General features: G+C 38.3%; 1 protein-coding gene across 2 annotated transcripts in view; it reads right to left on the bottom strand.

Annotated features, from left to right (window-relative positions):
* Positions 1–16,883, bottom strand: part of IFT57 (intraflagellar transport 57) — a 175,299-nt gene that overhangs the window by 110,378 nt on the left and 48,038 nt on the right. For both annotated transcript variants that reach the window (XM_067154084.2, XM_067154083.2), the window contains exons 3-4: positions 15,372–15,534; positions 9,915–10,033 (exon numbers count right to left, since the gene is read on the bottom strand). In XM_067154084.2, coding sequence (XP_067010185.2) covers positions 9,915–10,033; positions 15,372–15,534 — 282 coding nt within the window. The remainder of the gene's footprint in view (positions 1–9,914; positions 10,034–15,371; positions 15,535–16,883) is intronic.

The following is a 16,883-nucleotide window of genomic DNA, read 5'->3' as shown; positions in this document are numbered from 1 at the left end:
TGTAGAAGCAGCAACTGAGGTTAGTGGAAAAACAAAAGCAACGGTTAAGGGAAAGGAGACAAAGTTGTGGACCGACAAAATAAAAAATGAAATAAAAGAAAGGAACAAGGTGAAGAAAGAAAGGGATAAAAAAAGCAAAAAACGTATCAGAGGGATAACAATAAGATAGAAAGGTTACATGTGGAATACAAAAGATTGTAACTGCAAGTACAGAGGAGTATCAAGGAAGAAAAGGTTTAATGTTTGGGAGAGTTTACCAACAAAATTGAGAAAGATAGTCGAGGAAATCAGAAACTAGTATACAGAGTAATAAAATCAAAAAGAATAAATCAAGAAAAAATCAAGGCATTAGAGGGAGGGAGAAGATGGATCCATAGCACATGACGAAAAGGGTCTTCAGAAGGTGATGGCAAAGTATTTTGAAAAACTTTATAATGAGGATGACTGCTCGGAGGAAGAAGGAGATGAGAAAATGGAAATAATAGACGGAGAAAAAGAAGAGAACCCAGCAACATGGTTGGAATTTGAAAGGGCAGTGAAAGTAATGACCAAAGGTAAAGCAAGTAGAAAAGACGAATTCAATGCTGATATGATTAAGGCAGCACGAAGCATTGGACTACAGTGGCTATATAGAGCCCTCAATGCCATATGGAAGGATGAAAGGATACCTGAAGATTGGCCTCAAGGAAGCATTGTACCACTGTTCAAAAAAAAGGAAATAGGAAGAAATGTGAAATTACAGAGGTATAACTCTATTATCACATGGGCTAGAGAAAGTCATAGACTAAAGACTGAGGGATATAATAGAAACACAATTTGAGGAAGAACAATATGGCTTTAGACCAAATAGATCAACAATAGACTTGATATTTACAGTGCGAACGATAATGGAAAAAAATATAGAAAGGAACAAGAAATCATCTTCATATTTTTGGATTTGAAAAAAGCTTATGATACAGTCAAGAGAAAAAATGTATCGGAATGCCTAATGAAAAGGAATGTACCAAATTATTAACAAGATAAAAATGCTGTATCATGAGAGTAAAAGCAGTGTACAAATGGGGAGTGGTGACTGAAACATACAAAAAAAGGTCTCAAGCAAGGAAGTGCACTGTTGCCATTACTGTTTATTATATTGATGGATGAAATCATAAAACGTGTAAAACAGAGTATCAGTAGTGATGAATGCTTTGGTATTTGAAGATGGTGTGGTGATTTGGGGAAAGGGAGAAAAGGAAGTACAAAGGAGAATGGACATTTGGAATGAAAATCTGTAGGAGTTTGGAATGGTAATTAGTAAAAAGAAAACTGTAGTCATGCACTGTGGAAAAGAGAAAAAGAGAAGCCAAGTGAACATAGACAGAGGATGGTTAGAGCATGTAGAACATTTTACATATTCAGGTAGCATTATTAATGGAAGTAATGAAATCAACCCTGAAATTAATAACAGACTAAGTAAAGGTACAACATTTTATCATCAAGTCAGAGAGCTTTTATGGGATGACAAAGTGCCCAAGGGAAAAAAAATTTTTTTTTGCTAGTTGTTTTAACGTCGCACCGACACAGATAGGTCTTACGGCGATGATGGGACAGGAAAGGGGTAGGGGTGGGAAGGAAGCGGCCGTGGCCTTAATTAAGGTACAGCCCCAGCATTTGCCTGGTGTGAAAATGGGAAACCACGGAAAACCATGTTCAGGGCTGCCGACAGTGGGGTTCGAACCTACTATCTCCCGAATACTGGATACTGGCCGCACTTACGCGACTGCAGCTATCGAGCTCGGTGGGAACGAAATTAACATTATATAAACAGTATTTTATACCAATTGTAACATACGGACTAGAAACACTCGTAACTAATAAGAGACATTTAGTAAGATCCAAGCAGTGGAAATGAAATTTTTAAGAACATTGGTTAAAAAGACAAAAAGAGATAGAATTCAAAATATTAAAATCAGAGAAGAGCTAAATATGAACAGTTAGTACAGAAGATACAGAAAGCAAGACTGAGATGGTTCGGACATGTAAAAATAATGGGAAAGGAACGGGTAGCAAGAAGGGAATTGGAAAGAGAAGTCAAGGGAAAGAGACCAGTTGGAAGACCAAGAAGAAGGTGGATGGATTAGATCTGGAAGGACGTTAGAGAAAATGAATTGGATGTGGCAGAAGTAATGGAGTAGGAAAAGTGGAAGGACAGAAACGAGTGGAGGAGGCTCGTAAACCACACCTGGGCGACTGGAGTGGGACATTGATGATGATGATGATGATTTCAGTATTAATGTTGACTCACTTAGTTAACAGAGTTGGGAAGTTTTTTAGTTCATATTGTCATGAAATTAAAATATGAGTTTCATATCTAATCTTGTAAAACATTTCAAACTTTCGAGTATGACTTTGGTTCTCAACTCTGCTGTGTTTCCTGTATTTTGGTGTACCTTTCTTCTGTGTTATTAATGCTTTTCAGAAATGATTGTTGGCAGTAATTATTTTACCATTTTCTATCAATTATCAGTGCAACCTCATCAAGATGTACACAAAGCAATGCAAATGCACAAACAACAAAATGAAAATAAAACACAATTACTTACCGTAAGGGCAGTAGCACAAAATACGAAGCGTGGAGGGCAAAAACATGAAGGAGAAAGGCCAGGATCTTACATTAACGTCTGACGGGTTGCCAGGTCAATATTACTAACTACTAAATAACAGACAAGATTAAATTTAAAATAAAGAATTTTTACTTAATAAATTAAATATGAAAATTAAAAAATAGTATAAGGACAGTTAAATATATATATTCTTAAAAAAAAAAACCAAAATGCAATTAAAACTAAAGGGAGAAACAGTATTTTATAATGAAATTTAAATTAAAATGAAATGAAGCTGATATCAACATAGGCTTCCTCAAAAAATCAAAGTTGGAAAACTCATAACTGATACCATTAAATAAAATTGTCAATTACGTTACCTTCATGTACAGAAAGATTAAAATATTTTTTTAAATGAAAATTGATTGCAACCAGAATTTTTGGAACGATAAACACTAGGTGATTACTACATGGAAATTCATTTAAAAATATAAAATAGTCACAAGATAATCAGTATGTGGGCCCGCGACTATTAATACTGCTTAAAATTGAAATGTGCTACACTATCAACAAATAATAAGTCACACGCAAAGGCACCCACAAGAACACACGTACAATAAATCAGTGGCTCCAACCGCGAATTAAAATTACATAAATAAACCAAATCAAATTAAATTATAATCAAACAACAGTGGAAAACTATCCCATCTAAATGAAAAATATCAAGGGAAAAATACTATAAATGTTGCCACATAATAACAGAACACGCAAGCACACCACAGGAGCGACCATTTACGGACGCCAAGCCATCATCCCATAATAGTTATCAAAGCCCCAAAATTAATAACGTGTCCATCAGATTAGATAAGAAGGGGGTGACACATTACGTAATAATAACAAAGGCAAGGAACCCTAAACAATGAGTAGAATGTGGCAAGAAAACATAAAGAGAATGGCATAAATATCGACCAGCAAATTTCAATCTTTCACAGACTTGACGTTATTAAAAATAAATTATTATTATTATTTATGCAAGAGGTGATAGTTAGAAATTACATTTTTTTTTGTTAAACAGTTCGCCTACAGCTTAGATAATTTAGAATGAAGGGGGCTTTGGATTACACTAGGATACGTACATGAGGCGTCATTTATTAAAGACCGAACAATGCAAATAACGATCACGTCCAAATAATTAGCCGGCCCCGGCAATAGCAACAGTTAGAAGGAAAATACAAACGACGAAAAAAAATTAGAGAGGAAAATCAACACCAAAATAAAATAACAGAATAATAATAATAATAATAATAATAATAATAATAATAATAATAATACACATCTCAAAGAACGAGTAGGCAAACAACATAGTAAGTTTAAACAACTCACACAAAATACAACCTCATAGACGCATAACTAGCGATTCCAAATTCCCACATAATTTAGTTACATACTTTCACGAATTTAGTCCATAACCGATACTATAAATTTTGTTACCAGATGTTTACAGTTTTTAATTAACAAACCGAAGTTTCGAAGGATGTGCTCCTTGGCTGTACGAGATCACTTGAATAATATAGACCTTCCAGTACTTACTTGAGTAGAGTTATCCAATACTAAGACTTACAACACATTTAGAACTTGCCATGTCCGTAACGGTTAACACACACAAGGTTTTATTCTTACACTAGTACCATAAACATGTCCAGCTCCATGGCTAAATGGTTAGCTTGCTGGCCTTTGGTCACAGGGGTCCCGGGTTCGATTCCCGGCAGGGTCGGGAATTTTATCCTTAATTGGTTAATTTCGCTGGCACGGGGGCTGGGTGTATGTGTCGTCTTCACCATCATTTCATCCTCATCAAGACACGTAGGTCGCCTACGGGCGTCAAATCAAAAGACCTGCATCTGGCGAGCCGAACTTGTCCTCGGACACTCCCGGCACTAAAAAAGCCATACGCCATTTCATTTCACCATAAACATGGGTTGGAGCACACTAATAAATATTCAAAAGATCAAGGACCAGGCTCTGACATCCTCACACTTATCCTGGCGAGTAATTCACCATTACTAGCACTATCCGACTACACCAAGATGTCTTTTTTACGAGCGCGGCTAAAACCAGCCATGTTGAATTCTCCAACACAACAGACAAGGCGGAAGTCAGCAGCTCCCAGCATTCAAAGTTCGCACCGCGCAAACGCACGGCACTCGATCAATAATCGAGCGAATCAGATTAATCCAGCAAATACGTAACAATAGGAGATATAGTTTTGAATTAAATGTGCATGGTAAATTCCACAACCAGACGACAGTTCCAAACAATGAGCAATAATGTTAGATAACGTCTCGATTCACAAGTAGACATGGTAAATAAATAAATACTCGTAGATGTTTTCATGTTATAATTCCTTTATGCCAGATAAATATTAGTTGCCATTTTCACGTCACAATTAGGACTACCCTCTCCTCTCTCAGGGACATCAACTGTAGTGCAATCAACTTAAATCAGTCCCCACTCATGGAAATATAAATGAACAAATACAGCAAAAGAATGTTCTTTCACATTGTGAGCATTCCTTCAGTAGGACCGAGTGTGAATCAAGTGTATTGTATGAAACTAATTTAATTGATCTAATCGGTATATGTCAAATTACTGAAGTAAAATTTCCAATCACAAAGAACTGTGCTGATTATCTGATGCCTTTTAATCCTCAAATTAAGCTCTTTATTTCCCCTGCATTTTTCACGATAATTCCTTTTTTTTTTCCAGTTTCTCGGAATTCACAACGTAGCTGGCCATGTAAGATGCAGAGATTACTGCTACAGTGGACGAATGCTTGTAAATTAAAAAAAGCTAGGTTATTCATGTCAGAAATTCCAAGGATCATTCATATAAAAGCAGTTGTTCTTCAGGCCACATGACTCCGCTCGATCGTGAGCGCACCCGGGCCTGTCCTCCTGGTCTTCTTGTTGGATTTCATGGGACCATTACCAATATTACTTACTTCAACAACCAGAAAGGAAAGTATCACAAGTATCACAATTTGTTCTGGGTGATTTCTGATAAAAGAGTGGTAGGCAAATCTTGTAAACACTCAGCTGGCAAGAAGACAAGCTGCGCGACTAACAACATGCTTTACTATTACAGACTATCATTTATTGACTGAACATGCTTAATGTCGCACTGAGATAGGAGGAAAGCAACTGTGGCCAGACAGCCATCCCATTCCCCCCTGAACGCAAGGTAATAGATACGCGACCCGACCACAACGCCACTTGCTCGAGTAACAATATGCTTTACGCCGCATTGAGACAGGAGGAAAGCGACCATGGCCAGACTGCCAACCCATTCCCTATTGAACGCAAGCTAATAGATATTGCAAGTTGTCCAATTCATGACCGTTTCGATGAGTACAATCAACAAGTATAATTAAAGAAACACCTAATCGATACTTTATTTTTTGCGTTGGGCAAAATTACATTCTCACTCACAGAACACGTTTTGACCACTTAGTGGTCATCATCAGCTGTATAAGGCAAAACTTAGATGAAAAATATTGGACAATAAGCACAAGCGTTAATCATTAGGTTATGGAAAAAAATATTTGCTGTGTCGATTGTTTGATTGGTGAAAGTTCTTTGGTATCTTCTCTGTTATAAAATGGCAGTCATCTGGTTAGGGCAGCTTGTCTCACGTTATCATATCTTGAAAAGATGTTCATTTCGCGCTGCCTTGGGGATCTGTCTTTGTGCACTACCTAGTGTAGTAGCGATGTGACACGGTTTGATTGTTCGTGCATTCCACAGAAGAAATGGGAAGTGGAGTTGTGTCATCATCTAGTACGTCATTTGAGGGTGGAGGGAGACTTAGCAGTGATTCCACGACGTCGTGCTTGATTATTACAAATACATGGAATGGGTTGACAGACAACAAATAAGACGAAAAAATGTAATAATCAAGCATATTTCAATATTTCATGTAAGAATACTTTCATATACAGAATGCAGAGAGTAAAATTATATTCTCAATAATAATCTTCCCAACAATATATGACTGCTCTTTCTGTATACATTCTCACATCAAATTTAGCCACTGGATGATCCACTGATTCTAATCTTACTTTTTAAACATCAGGAATTACGGCACTCAGGTGGCCTTCACTTAAACCGCAGCGGTACATATAAGTTAGGAAACTTGTTTAGAAGGGTTATAGGCAGGTACATTCAGGGAAACGGGGTGGCCTAGGGAGCGGTGTGAAGCGAACAGGGAACTGGAAATAAAGTAGGGATGACATAAAAATGTTAGTGCTCAATTGTAGAAGCATTGTAAACAAAGGAATCGAATTAAGTAATTTAATAAATATATACACTTACCAGATATTGTAATAGGAGTTGAATCATGGCTGAGAAATGATATAATTGATGCAGAAATATTCTCACGGAACTGGAGTGTATTCGTAGAGATAGGATAGGAATGGTGGGAGGGGCAGTATTCATTCTGGTGAAAGAAGAATTTGTAAGCTACAAAAAAGTTAAGGATGAAACACATGAAATTCAGGGTGTAAGGCTCTTCTCTAAAGATAATAGGAAACTTGATGTCTTTGGAGTGTGCAGACCGGGAAAGGGTAGCGCTGACACTGATTCAAAATTATTTGATAAGATAATCAGCTATGTGGGAAATGATAAGGAAAGGAACGTGATCTCAATTTACCTAATGTCAATTGGGAAGGTAATGCGAAAGACAGGAAGCATGACCAACAAATGGCAAATAAGTTAATATGGTAAGGACAGCTGATTCAGAAAGTGATGGAACCAACTAGAGGGAAGAATATTCTGGATGTGGTGTTGATAAAACAAGATGAGCTCTATAGAGAAACCGAAGTAATAGATGGTATTAGTGATCACGAAGCTGTTTTTATCGTAGTTAAAAATAAATTTGAAAGAAAGGAAGGTATTAAAATTAGGACTATTAGGCAGTACCATATGGCTGATAAAACATGCATGAGGGAGTTTTTAAAAAGTAACTATGATCGCTGGAAAATGGTAAATAAAAAAGTAAACAGACTCTGGGATGGGTTTAAAGCAATTGTTGAGGAATGTGAAAACAGGTTTGTACCTTTAAAGGTGGTAAGGAATGGTCAAGATCTACTATATTATAACAGAGAAGTAAAGACACTAAGAAGGAGGTGCAGGCTGGAACGAAATAGAGTTAGAAATGGCTATGGAAGTAAGGAGAAATTGAAGGAACTTACTAGGAAATTGAATCTAGCAAAGAAGTCAGCTAAGGATAACACGATGGCAAGCATAATTGGCAGTCATACAAATTTTAGTGAAAAATGGAAAGGTATGTACAGGTACTTTAAGGCAAAAACAGGTTCAAAGGAGGACATTCCAGGAATCATTAATGAACGACGGGAGTGTGTATGCGAGGATCTTCAAAAGGCCGATATTCAGTCAGCAGTATGAAAAGATTGTTGGTTACAAGAATAATGTCCAGATAGGGGAGATGAGTAATACTAAAGAAGTATTAAAATTTACCTATGATAACAATGACATTTACAGTAAGATGCAAAAGGTGAAAACTAGAAAAGCAGCTGGAATTGACAGGATTTCTGGGGATATACTAAAGACAATGGTAGGGATATAGTACCATATCTGAAATACTTATTTGATTATTGTTTGGCTGAAGGAGCTATACCAAATGATTGGAAAGTTGCTATAGTAGCCCCTGTATATAAAGAAAACGGAGGCATAAAGCTGAAAATTACAGGCCAGTAAGTTTGACATGCATTGCATGTAAGCTTTGGGAAAGCATTCTTTCCGATTATATTAGACATGTTTGCGAAATTAATAACTGGTTTGACAGAAGGCAGCTTGGGTTTAGGAAAGGTTATTCCACTGAAGCTCAGCTTGTAGGATTTCAGCAAGATATAGCAGATATCCTGGATTCAGGAAGCCAAATGGACTGTATTGTGATTGACCTATCTAAGGCATTTGATACGTTAGACCATGGAAGACCTACTGGCAAAAATGAGTGCAATTGGACTAGACAAAAGAGTGACTGAATGGGTGCCTATATTTCTAGAAAACAGAACTCAGAGAATTAGAGTAGGCGAAGCTTTATCTGAACCTGTAATAATTAAGAGGAGAATTCCTCAAGGCAGTATTATTGGACCTCTAGGTTTTCTTATATATATCAATGATATGTGTAAAGAAGTGGAATCAGAGATAAGGCTGTTTGCAGATGATGTTATTAAGTTACAAGATTGTGAGCGGCTGCAGGGTGACATCGATAGTCTTGTGAGATGGACGGTGGGCAATGGTATGATGATAAACGGGGTTTAAAGTCAGGTTGTGAGTTTCACAAATAGGAAAAGTCCTCTCAGTTTTAATTACTGTGTTGATGGGGTGAATGTTCCTTTTGGGGATCATTGTAGTACCTAAGAAAAGATCTTCATTGGAGTAATCACATAAATGGGATTGTAAATAAAGGGTACAGATCTCTGCACATGGTTATGAGGGTATTTAGGGGTTGTAGTAAGGATGTAAAGGAGAGGGCATATAATTCTCTGGTAAGACCTCAACTAGAGTATGGTTCCAGTGTATGGGACCCTCAAAAGGATTACTTGATTCAAGAACTGGAAAAAATCCAAAGAGGGGCAGCTCGATTTGCTCTGGATGACTTCCGACAAAAGAGTAGCGTTACATAAATGTTGAAGTTTGGGCTGGGAAGACTTGGGAGAAAGGAGACAAGCTGCCCGATTAAGTGTTACGTGGAAATTCTAAGTTCTCGTGGAGGGAATTAGATATTTTTCCACCAATAGAGCATATCAAAAATCAGATCAAAAATTAGATGTATGGCTTTTCAGGCATTTGCTCTATTAACCAGCGTTTCGCCTGACACTAGACTCTTCAGAGTGGGATGTGTCAGACCCTACCCACTGACGCTGGGTGTATGCAGGTGAATTTACCAGAAGACTATTTAAGAGGCACAGTCTGATAACTGCATACGGAAGATAATTTTTATGCCAGCGTGCTGATATGACTGTTTTATTTTAATAATAATAATAATCATGGCTTGATATTTTATGGCAATTATGTATGTTTTACTTTGTTGCGATTTTGAGAGCATTGTGGAGACGACACCTATCTGTCTGTTGTTGCTGTTATTCCACATTTCATGAAATTTGCCACTTGCTACTTTCTTACCTTCCGCCCATTGTGCAGGTTGTCATACTGATACAGTTTCTAGGGTTCATCACTTCTATAAATGGTGAGTGAATCCAGTGCAGCATAGCAACAGACTGTGATTTCCACTTCAAAAGAGACCTACCTTTTCTGTTCAAACTTGGTAAATTTAAGAGCAGCATCAGCCAGTTTTGTAAGCACGTAGATAACGTGCTCGCCATAACCCTGTTTCAACTTGTTGGGCGAGAAGTCCACTGCGCCACCCTAGGGTCAGAAAACATACAGTCATGGATATAACACAGCACAGCCCTAGCGTCATGGATCAGGACGAAAGATCCACATACGAGATCATTTACTTACTTATTCATTTATTTCTAAGTGAACTATCAATATCTCGTCTATAAGATCAGTATGTAGTTCCCAAGAAACATGGTAAAAAAATGATGATGAGAGTTTAAAAAATTAACAAAATATCACACATGCAGGGTGCCCACATGTGCCTGTAAAAACATATGAATGTTTATAAAAGTTCCCACAAAGATGAATGTATAGATGTGCATAGAACAACCAATGTGGACATCATTTTTAAGCAGTTCAATGAAGATCGAACTGTTTTGAGAAGTAACCTCAGATTGTGATGTTTTCGATAAGATCCTTGATCTTGAGTGAAAGACAAATTAGGAGAGGACATGAACTGTAGAGTTGGATGCTGTGAATGAGACTTAATAACAACAATTACGAAAGATTATTACTAAGATTGATGAAGAGGTCATGAAATCTATATGGTCTGACACAGTGGTTAGCCGATTCATGTCCCAGTCAGAATGTTAGATGGCACGGTAGGAGAGGGGGTGGTTTACAATTTCTAATCATTAGATTGCATGCCAAAAGCCTGGATTAAATTCCACACTTCTCTGCAGGATTCATAAGTTAGGGCACATGGTGTTGATGGACACGTTAAACCACTACCCGTCCTACCCTGTCGGCCAACATTCTGATGGTGAATTTGTTTTAACCAACGGGACTCGAACCGGGCAGATAGTTGTATAGCCTCGGCTACCGTGAAGTGCTGACACCGAGTGCATCACAGTTGGAATCATGACATTCTGATGAATCAAAGAAAGCATTAATAAGGAATTGAAATGAAGTCCACCTATTCAATAATAATTAATACTAGCTGACCCGACAGACATCGTTCTATCAAAAATAAATGACAATGGAACGAACTCAAATTCAGTCTGTACTGCACGCAAAAATCAGAATAATGCAAGTGACTACATCAACATCAAATGAGTTAATTTTCTACTGCTAACAAAAGTTAGTAAGAAACTACTGGAAAAACGTGTTTTCATTACCTGCAATATTAATACCTTGATTGTGAATAAGGTCACAGCATATCACTACCCAGAAATAACCCTGATTGACTGTAACGTGGATGTGAACTGTTCAGCAGGTCTTCAAATGCCTCAGAGAGTCATAATTATCCCCCCATTGCAAATCAAGTAATTTTATAAGTTGATGGCGTGAAGATAATGTGGCAAAACTTACTCCTCTTTCTTCGTAGGAAATAACTCATAGAAAACGCTGATTCCAGTCAACACTATGAATATATTTTTCACTGTAAAGCTTTAAAGTACATGATATTTTTTGTTTCATTACCTGGCAAGTAAACAAACAAAGTTGATGGTTTTCCAACACAGGAACAGGCAACATACAATTGGCCATGCGAGAAACATGGGTTTTCGAGTTAATGCCGCAAACATTCAATGACTGCCCCTGGGATTTATTTATGGTCATAGCAAAAGCGAGCCGCACTGGAAACTGCAGTCGTTTAAATTCAAATGGCATGACCATCGGAATCATAGGGATTCGTGGTATCAAAACGTCTTCTCCTTTACAGTTCCCCGTTAGAATGGTTGCTTCAATCACGTTGTTCAGTAATGTTTTCACCGCTAGCCGTGTGCCATCACAAGGATGCGGTTGGTTGATATTCCGTAACATTATGACCACTGATCCGACCTTTAATTGAAGAATGTGAGACAGCAATCCTGGTAAATCCAGCGAGTTCAAAAATTCGGGTGGATAGTTGACGACATCATCTTGGTTAGTAGCGGAATCAACTGATTTGTATGTCCTCAATTCACCGGCAATTTCATTTTGAATTTTGAAATTAAATTCATTTACATCCATGTTTTTGGCATCCAATATAGCTCGTTCGCTCAACCAAATATGATCTCTGTAATTTTGAGCAATGTTTGGGAACACCTCTTGAATGAGTTCGGTTTTGGATTCTGTAGATTGCCAAAAATTGTCAGGAAAAGTAATGCAGCCAGTCAGAACGTCTGAAGGGAATTTGTCATTGCCAATGTCAATTACTTGTTTTGAAAATATCTCTCCAGATGGATCATTTTGCAACTCGACACGCATATTCTGGCTCAAATTTAGTATCTTGACGTGTTTCCACAAAACTGATGACTTTAAACAGGCATTAAGTTCATCAGCTGGCATTGACTGTGGAATCACTGGCAATGTTTGACGAAAATCTCCTGCTAACAAAATTATCGCTCCACCAAATCAGTTTTGATTGTTCCGCAGATCTTGAATGGTTCGGTCTAATGCCTCCAAAGACTTTTTATGTGCCATGGTGCATTCATCCCACACTATCAATTTACATTGCTGCAAAACCTTTGCCATTCCAGAGTTCTTCGATATGTTGCAGGTCGGAGTTTCGTTGCTTTGCATATCCAACGGCAATTTTAGCGATGAATGGGCTGTTCGACCACCTTCCAATAATGTAGCTGCAATGCCTGATGATGCAAGTGCGAGTTCAATTTCATTGTGTGAGTGAATTATTGCTAAAATCAATGAAATTAAGAAAGTTTTTCCTGTACCCCTGGGAGCCTCCAAGAAGTAAATCCCTCCAGTTCCATTATTTACAACTTTCATTAGAGTATCAAATACATAATACGGGGGATACATCTATTTGTTATATGTTACCTTGAAAGTTGGCATGAAATTGTCCCGAAGTACATTTGTTGCCCCAAAGGAAGTCATTTGAAAGCAGTTGTTATATTTTTGGATATTTGTAAGGAAATGTATGGAATCTGTTCCTGTTCCTGAAACCAATGAGTACAATGGATCTGGTGGTGGAATCAATAGCACTAATTTCACTTTGCCATTTGCGCAACACAATCCAGCGTCTTCACTTTTGTATTTCAATGCCTTACAATTTTGGCACACTGAGTTCATAGATCTGGTAGGAACTGTAGTCAACTGAAACATCGTAACTGAAAGCAGCTCGATTCAAACTTGGAAGATTATTAGCTGAACGTCGCGCTGCACGGGTTTGTGATATCCGAATCCTTTCAGTTTCATTCCGCTCTGCACGTTGTTGTGCAGTCTGATTAGACTGAAAATTAGCTTGGCTTGTAGAAATTTGAGTTCTTCGACCGAAGTTGCTCCCCCCGCGTCTTATAGGTGGCACGAGTCTTGAAATGGATATACTGTATATGTAAGTAGACACAAAATAAACCAATCAACCAAAGAAATCGATGAACTTGTTTGTTGAGAAGCGAAGAATCGTATGACCCTGTAATAATTAAGAGGGGAATTCCTCAAGGCAGTATTATCGGACCTTTATGTTTTCTTATATATATAAATGATATGAGTAAAGGAGTGGAATCAGAGGTAAGGCTTTTTGCGGATGATGTTATTCTGTATAGAGTGATAAATAAGTTACAAGATTGTGAGCAACTGCAACGTGACCTCGAAAATGTTGCGAGATGGACAGCAGGAAATGGTATGTTGATAAACGGGGTTAAAAGTCAAGTTGTGAGTTTCACAAATAGGAAAAGTCCTCTCAGTTTTAATTACTGTGTTGATGGGGCGAAAGTTCCTTTTGGGGATCATTGTAAGTATCTAGGTGTTAATATAAGGAAAGATCTTCATTGGGGTAATCACATAAATGGGATTGTAAATAAAGGGTACAGATCTCTGCACATGGTTATGAGGGTGTTTAGGGATTGTAGTAAGGATGTAAAGGAGAGGGCATATAAGTCTCTGGTAAGACCCCAACTAGAGTATGGTTCCAGTGTATGGGACCCTCAGCAGGATTACCTGATTCAAGAACTGGAAAAAATCCAAAGAAAAACAGCTCGATTTGTTTTGGGTGATTTCCGACAAAAGAGTAGCGTTACAAAAATGTTGCAATGTTTGGTTTGGGAAGAATTGGGAGAAAGGAGACGAGCTGCTCTATTAAGTGGTATGTTCCGAGCTGTCAGCAGAGAGATGGCGTGGAATGACATTAGTAGACGAATAAGTTTGAATGGCGTTTATAAAAGTAGGAAAGATCACAATATGAAGATAAAGTTGGAATTCAAGAGGACAAACTGGGGCAAATATTCATTTATAGGAAGGGGAGTTAGGGATTGGAATAACTTACCAAGAGAGATGTTCAATAAATTTCCAATTTCTTTGAAATCATTTAGGAAAAGGCTAGGAAAGCAACAGATAGGGAATCTGCCAACTGGGCGACTGCCCTAAATGCAGATCAGTATTGATTGATTGATTGTATGTTTGGGAGATCCGTACCGGCAGTCGAGGCAGCCAGACAGCAAGCCAGGCAGCCGAGTCACGCGCGAAACCAAAACCAAGGAGACATTCTTCCTGTCACAAACTGAGAACTAAGCGAGATAAGAATTTGGGATTTATTTTAAAAATAACTTCCATATCTGAAGACCATTTGCCTCGCTTTGACCTCCCATACAAATTCAACAGCAAAGAAGTTGGCCAGCGACTGCACATAATAATCTCTGAACATGACTGAAAAGATACACAAATAGTGCATGTGAAAGAGGAAAACATGTCAACATTTCAAGAATCTCAGACTGACGTCCCTTTTGACCAAGCTCTCAGAAAACGAACTGCTTCTAATGTAAAATCTGCTCGTCAAATCAAGACCAGTTCGAGGAAACTACCAACAAGTTGCATTTTTACCGTTTACAACTAATAAATTACAGAAGTATACTTCAAACCAATACATGATGCAGAATATTTCCAACTTCTTTGACACGCATATTAAGACTTTAAGCTTTAGACACTATTGAGTTTTAACAGAATTTACGACTCAAAAATTTTAATACAATAAGTCAACTAACAATTGTTTTTAAAAAAACAAAGAACTTGAGAATTTTAGCCTAATCTCATTACTGTGAAGATATTACTGTGTTTTGGACGTCAGTGTTATTAGAATCAATGTATATCCCAATTTTAGCACTGTCATTTTAAATTGTTAAACTGTCCATTGTGTTTACAAATGCCTATGTTCACATATTTTACCACTTAGGTTTTAGAATCATAATTAAGTACAAATTAGTTATAAGCAAATTAACAATGACAGGTCTTAACCTTGAGATAAGTTACAAAGGCTGAGGATGCTCGTAAACCGAGCGAAACATGTCCCTTTTAATGTAGTGTTGTAGAGATATGAATTCCTAGCACAAAATCAAATATATTGAATAGGTGGAATAGAAAAATACATTTTAAAACTGTGTATGCAAATTATAGCAAATTTCAATACGGGTCTAAACATGAGAATACTCACAATCTGTCGGACTGCATCCAAAATAGCAGCAATGGTAGAATTTGGGTCATCATACTCCTGCGGCTGCTCAAAAGGCTTTCCACATTTCCTTATCAACCATGCTGCCAAATTTGTGAATTGATGGAACTGTTCTCCAGGATTGGTCTGCACTGCAAAATAGTGCCTGCAACAAAGACCACAATGCTACTTGTGTTTTCCCCAGCATCTGTAACACTAACACACTGTAGGTTTTTGGCGGCTCACAACGGGGAAATCCACAGAAAACCATGTTTATAAGGCTGCGAATGGTAGAATTTGAACCAACCATCTCCCAAATACAAGCTCGCAGCTAAGCAACCCTAACTGCACGGCCAACTCGCTCGGTTGTTTGGGCTGAAGACTTCACACAAATCTAATTGCCACATGCAATGAAGATCTTTGAGACAATCCCTGATTAACGAGTGCGTGAAATCATCTGCGTTAGCACCAACAAGTGCGGCTTCGTCAAGGGCGCTGGAACCACCGACGCCATCTTCACTGCCAGAACGCTCACAGAAAAGCACCGACAGAAACAACAGCCACTGCATATTGCCTTCCTTGTACTTGAAAACGCTGTCGACCGTGTTCCACATCGTGTGATATGGTATGCACCGTACCGTGGTGTACCGGAAATGCTTATCAATTTGATCGAGATGCTCTATACGTGTACGTTACGTTGTTGGCATCTCCGAGAGCTTCCCGGTGCAAGTCTGTGTACACCAAGGTTCCGCACTATCCCCGCCGTGGACAAGGGGTGTCCCTTGGACTCTCTTACATGCAGATACCACCAGAAGGGGATTGCAGTGTCAAGTCGAAGATTGAAATGCCATCTCTGACAATATGGTCTTAGAGTGAACAAGAAAAATACTGAATACTTGGAAACCATCCCAAGCTCTGCCCAAGTTAATGGAGGGACCTTACCGAAGACCGCAAGCCTCATGTATCTAGGATCTCACCTACAGACTGATGGTGTGGTAGACGATGAAGTGGGAAGTAGTATAAAGACAGCATGGACGAGACAGAAGGATGCCACTATATCTTAAGTCAAAATATACTGCATGGTCCTGTTGCTTTATACAGTGTTGACAAAGCTACGCAGTGCCAATTACGTGACATGCAAATGCGTATGCTCCGTTGGTTCATGGGCACCACACTGTTCGTTAGTAAATAGGCATCGCAACCATCACTGAGAGGGCACAGGAAAACTGTCTCCAATGGTATGGTCAAGTCCTGGAATAGTTCCCAATTTCACCCACTCCTTTGAAATTAATGGGCAATATCCGCGGGAATGTCCAAAGCAGCGCTGGTAAATGCTGATGTGAAGACTCTCAACTTAAGATCATACTATGCCCAAGATCGTGCAAAATGGGAGCCAAAATTAAAATAGCGGACCCTACTAGAAAGAAGAATTCTGTCATAAAACCAATGGCAGTATTAAGAGTGAGCAAGGGACCCAAGCACAATTGGGGTAACACATCAACTTTCCAGAACATT

This window comes from Anabrus simplex, chromosome 9, assembly GCF_040414725.1.
Source record: "Anabrus simplex isolate iqAnaSimp1 chromosome 9, ASM4041472v1, whole genome shotgun sequence".
Classification (NCBI taxonomy): Eukaryota; Metazoa; Arthropoda; class Insecta; order Orthoptera; family Tettigoniidae; genus Anabrus; species Anabrus simplex.
This window is presented reverse-complemented; position numbering and strand designations above follow the sequence as displayed.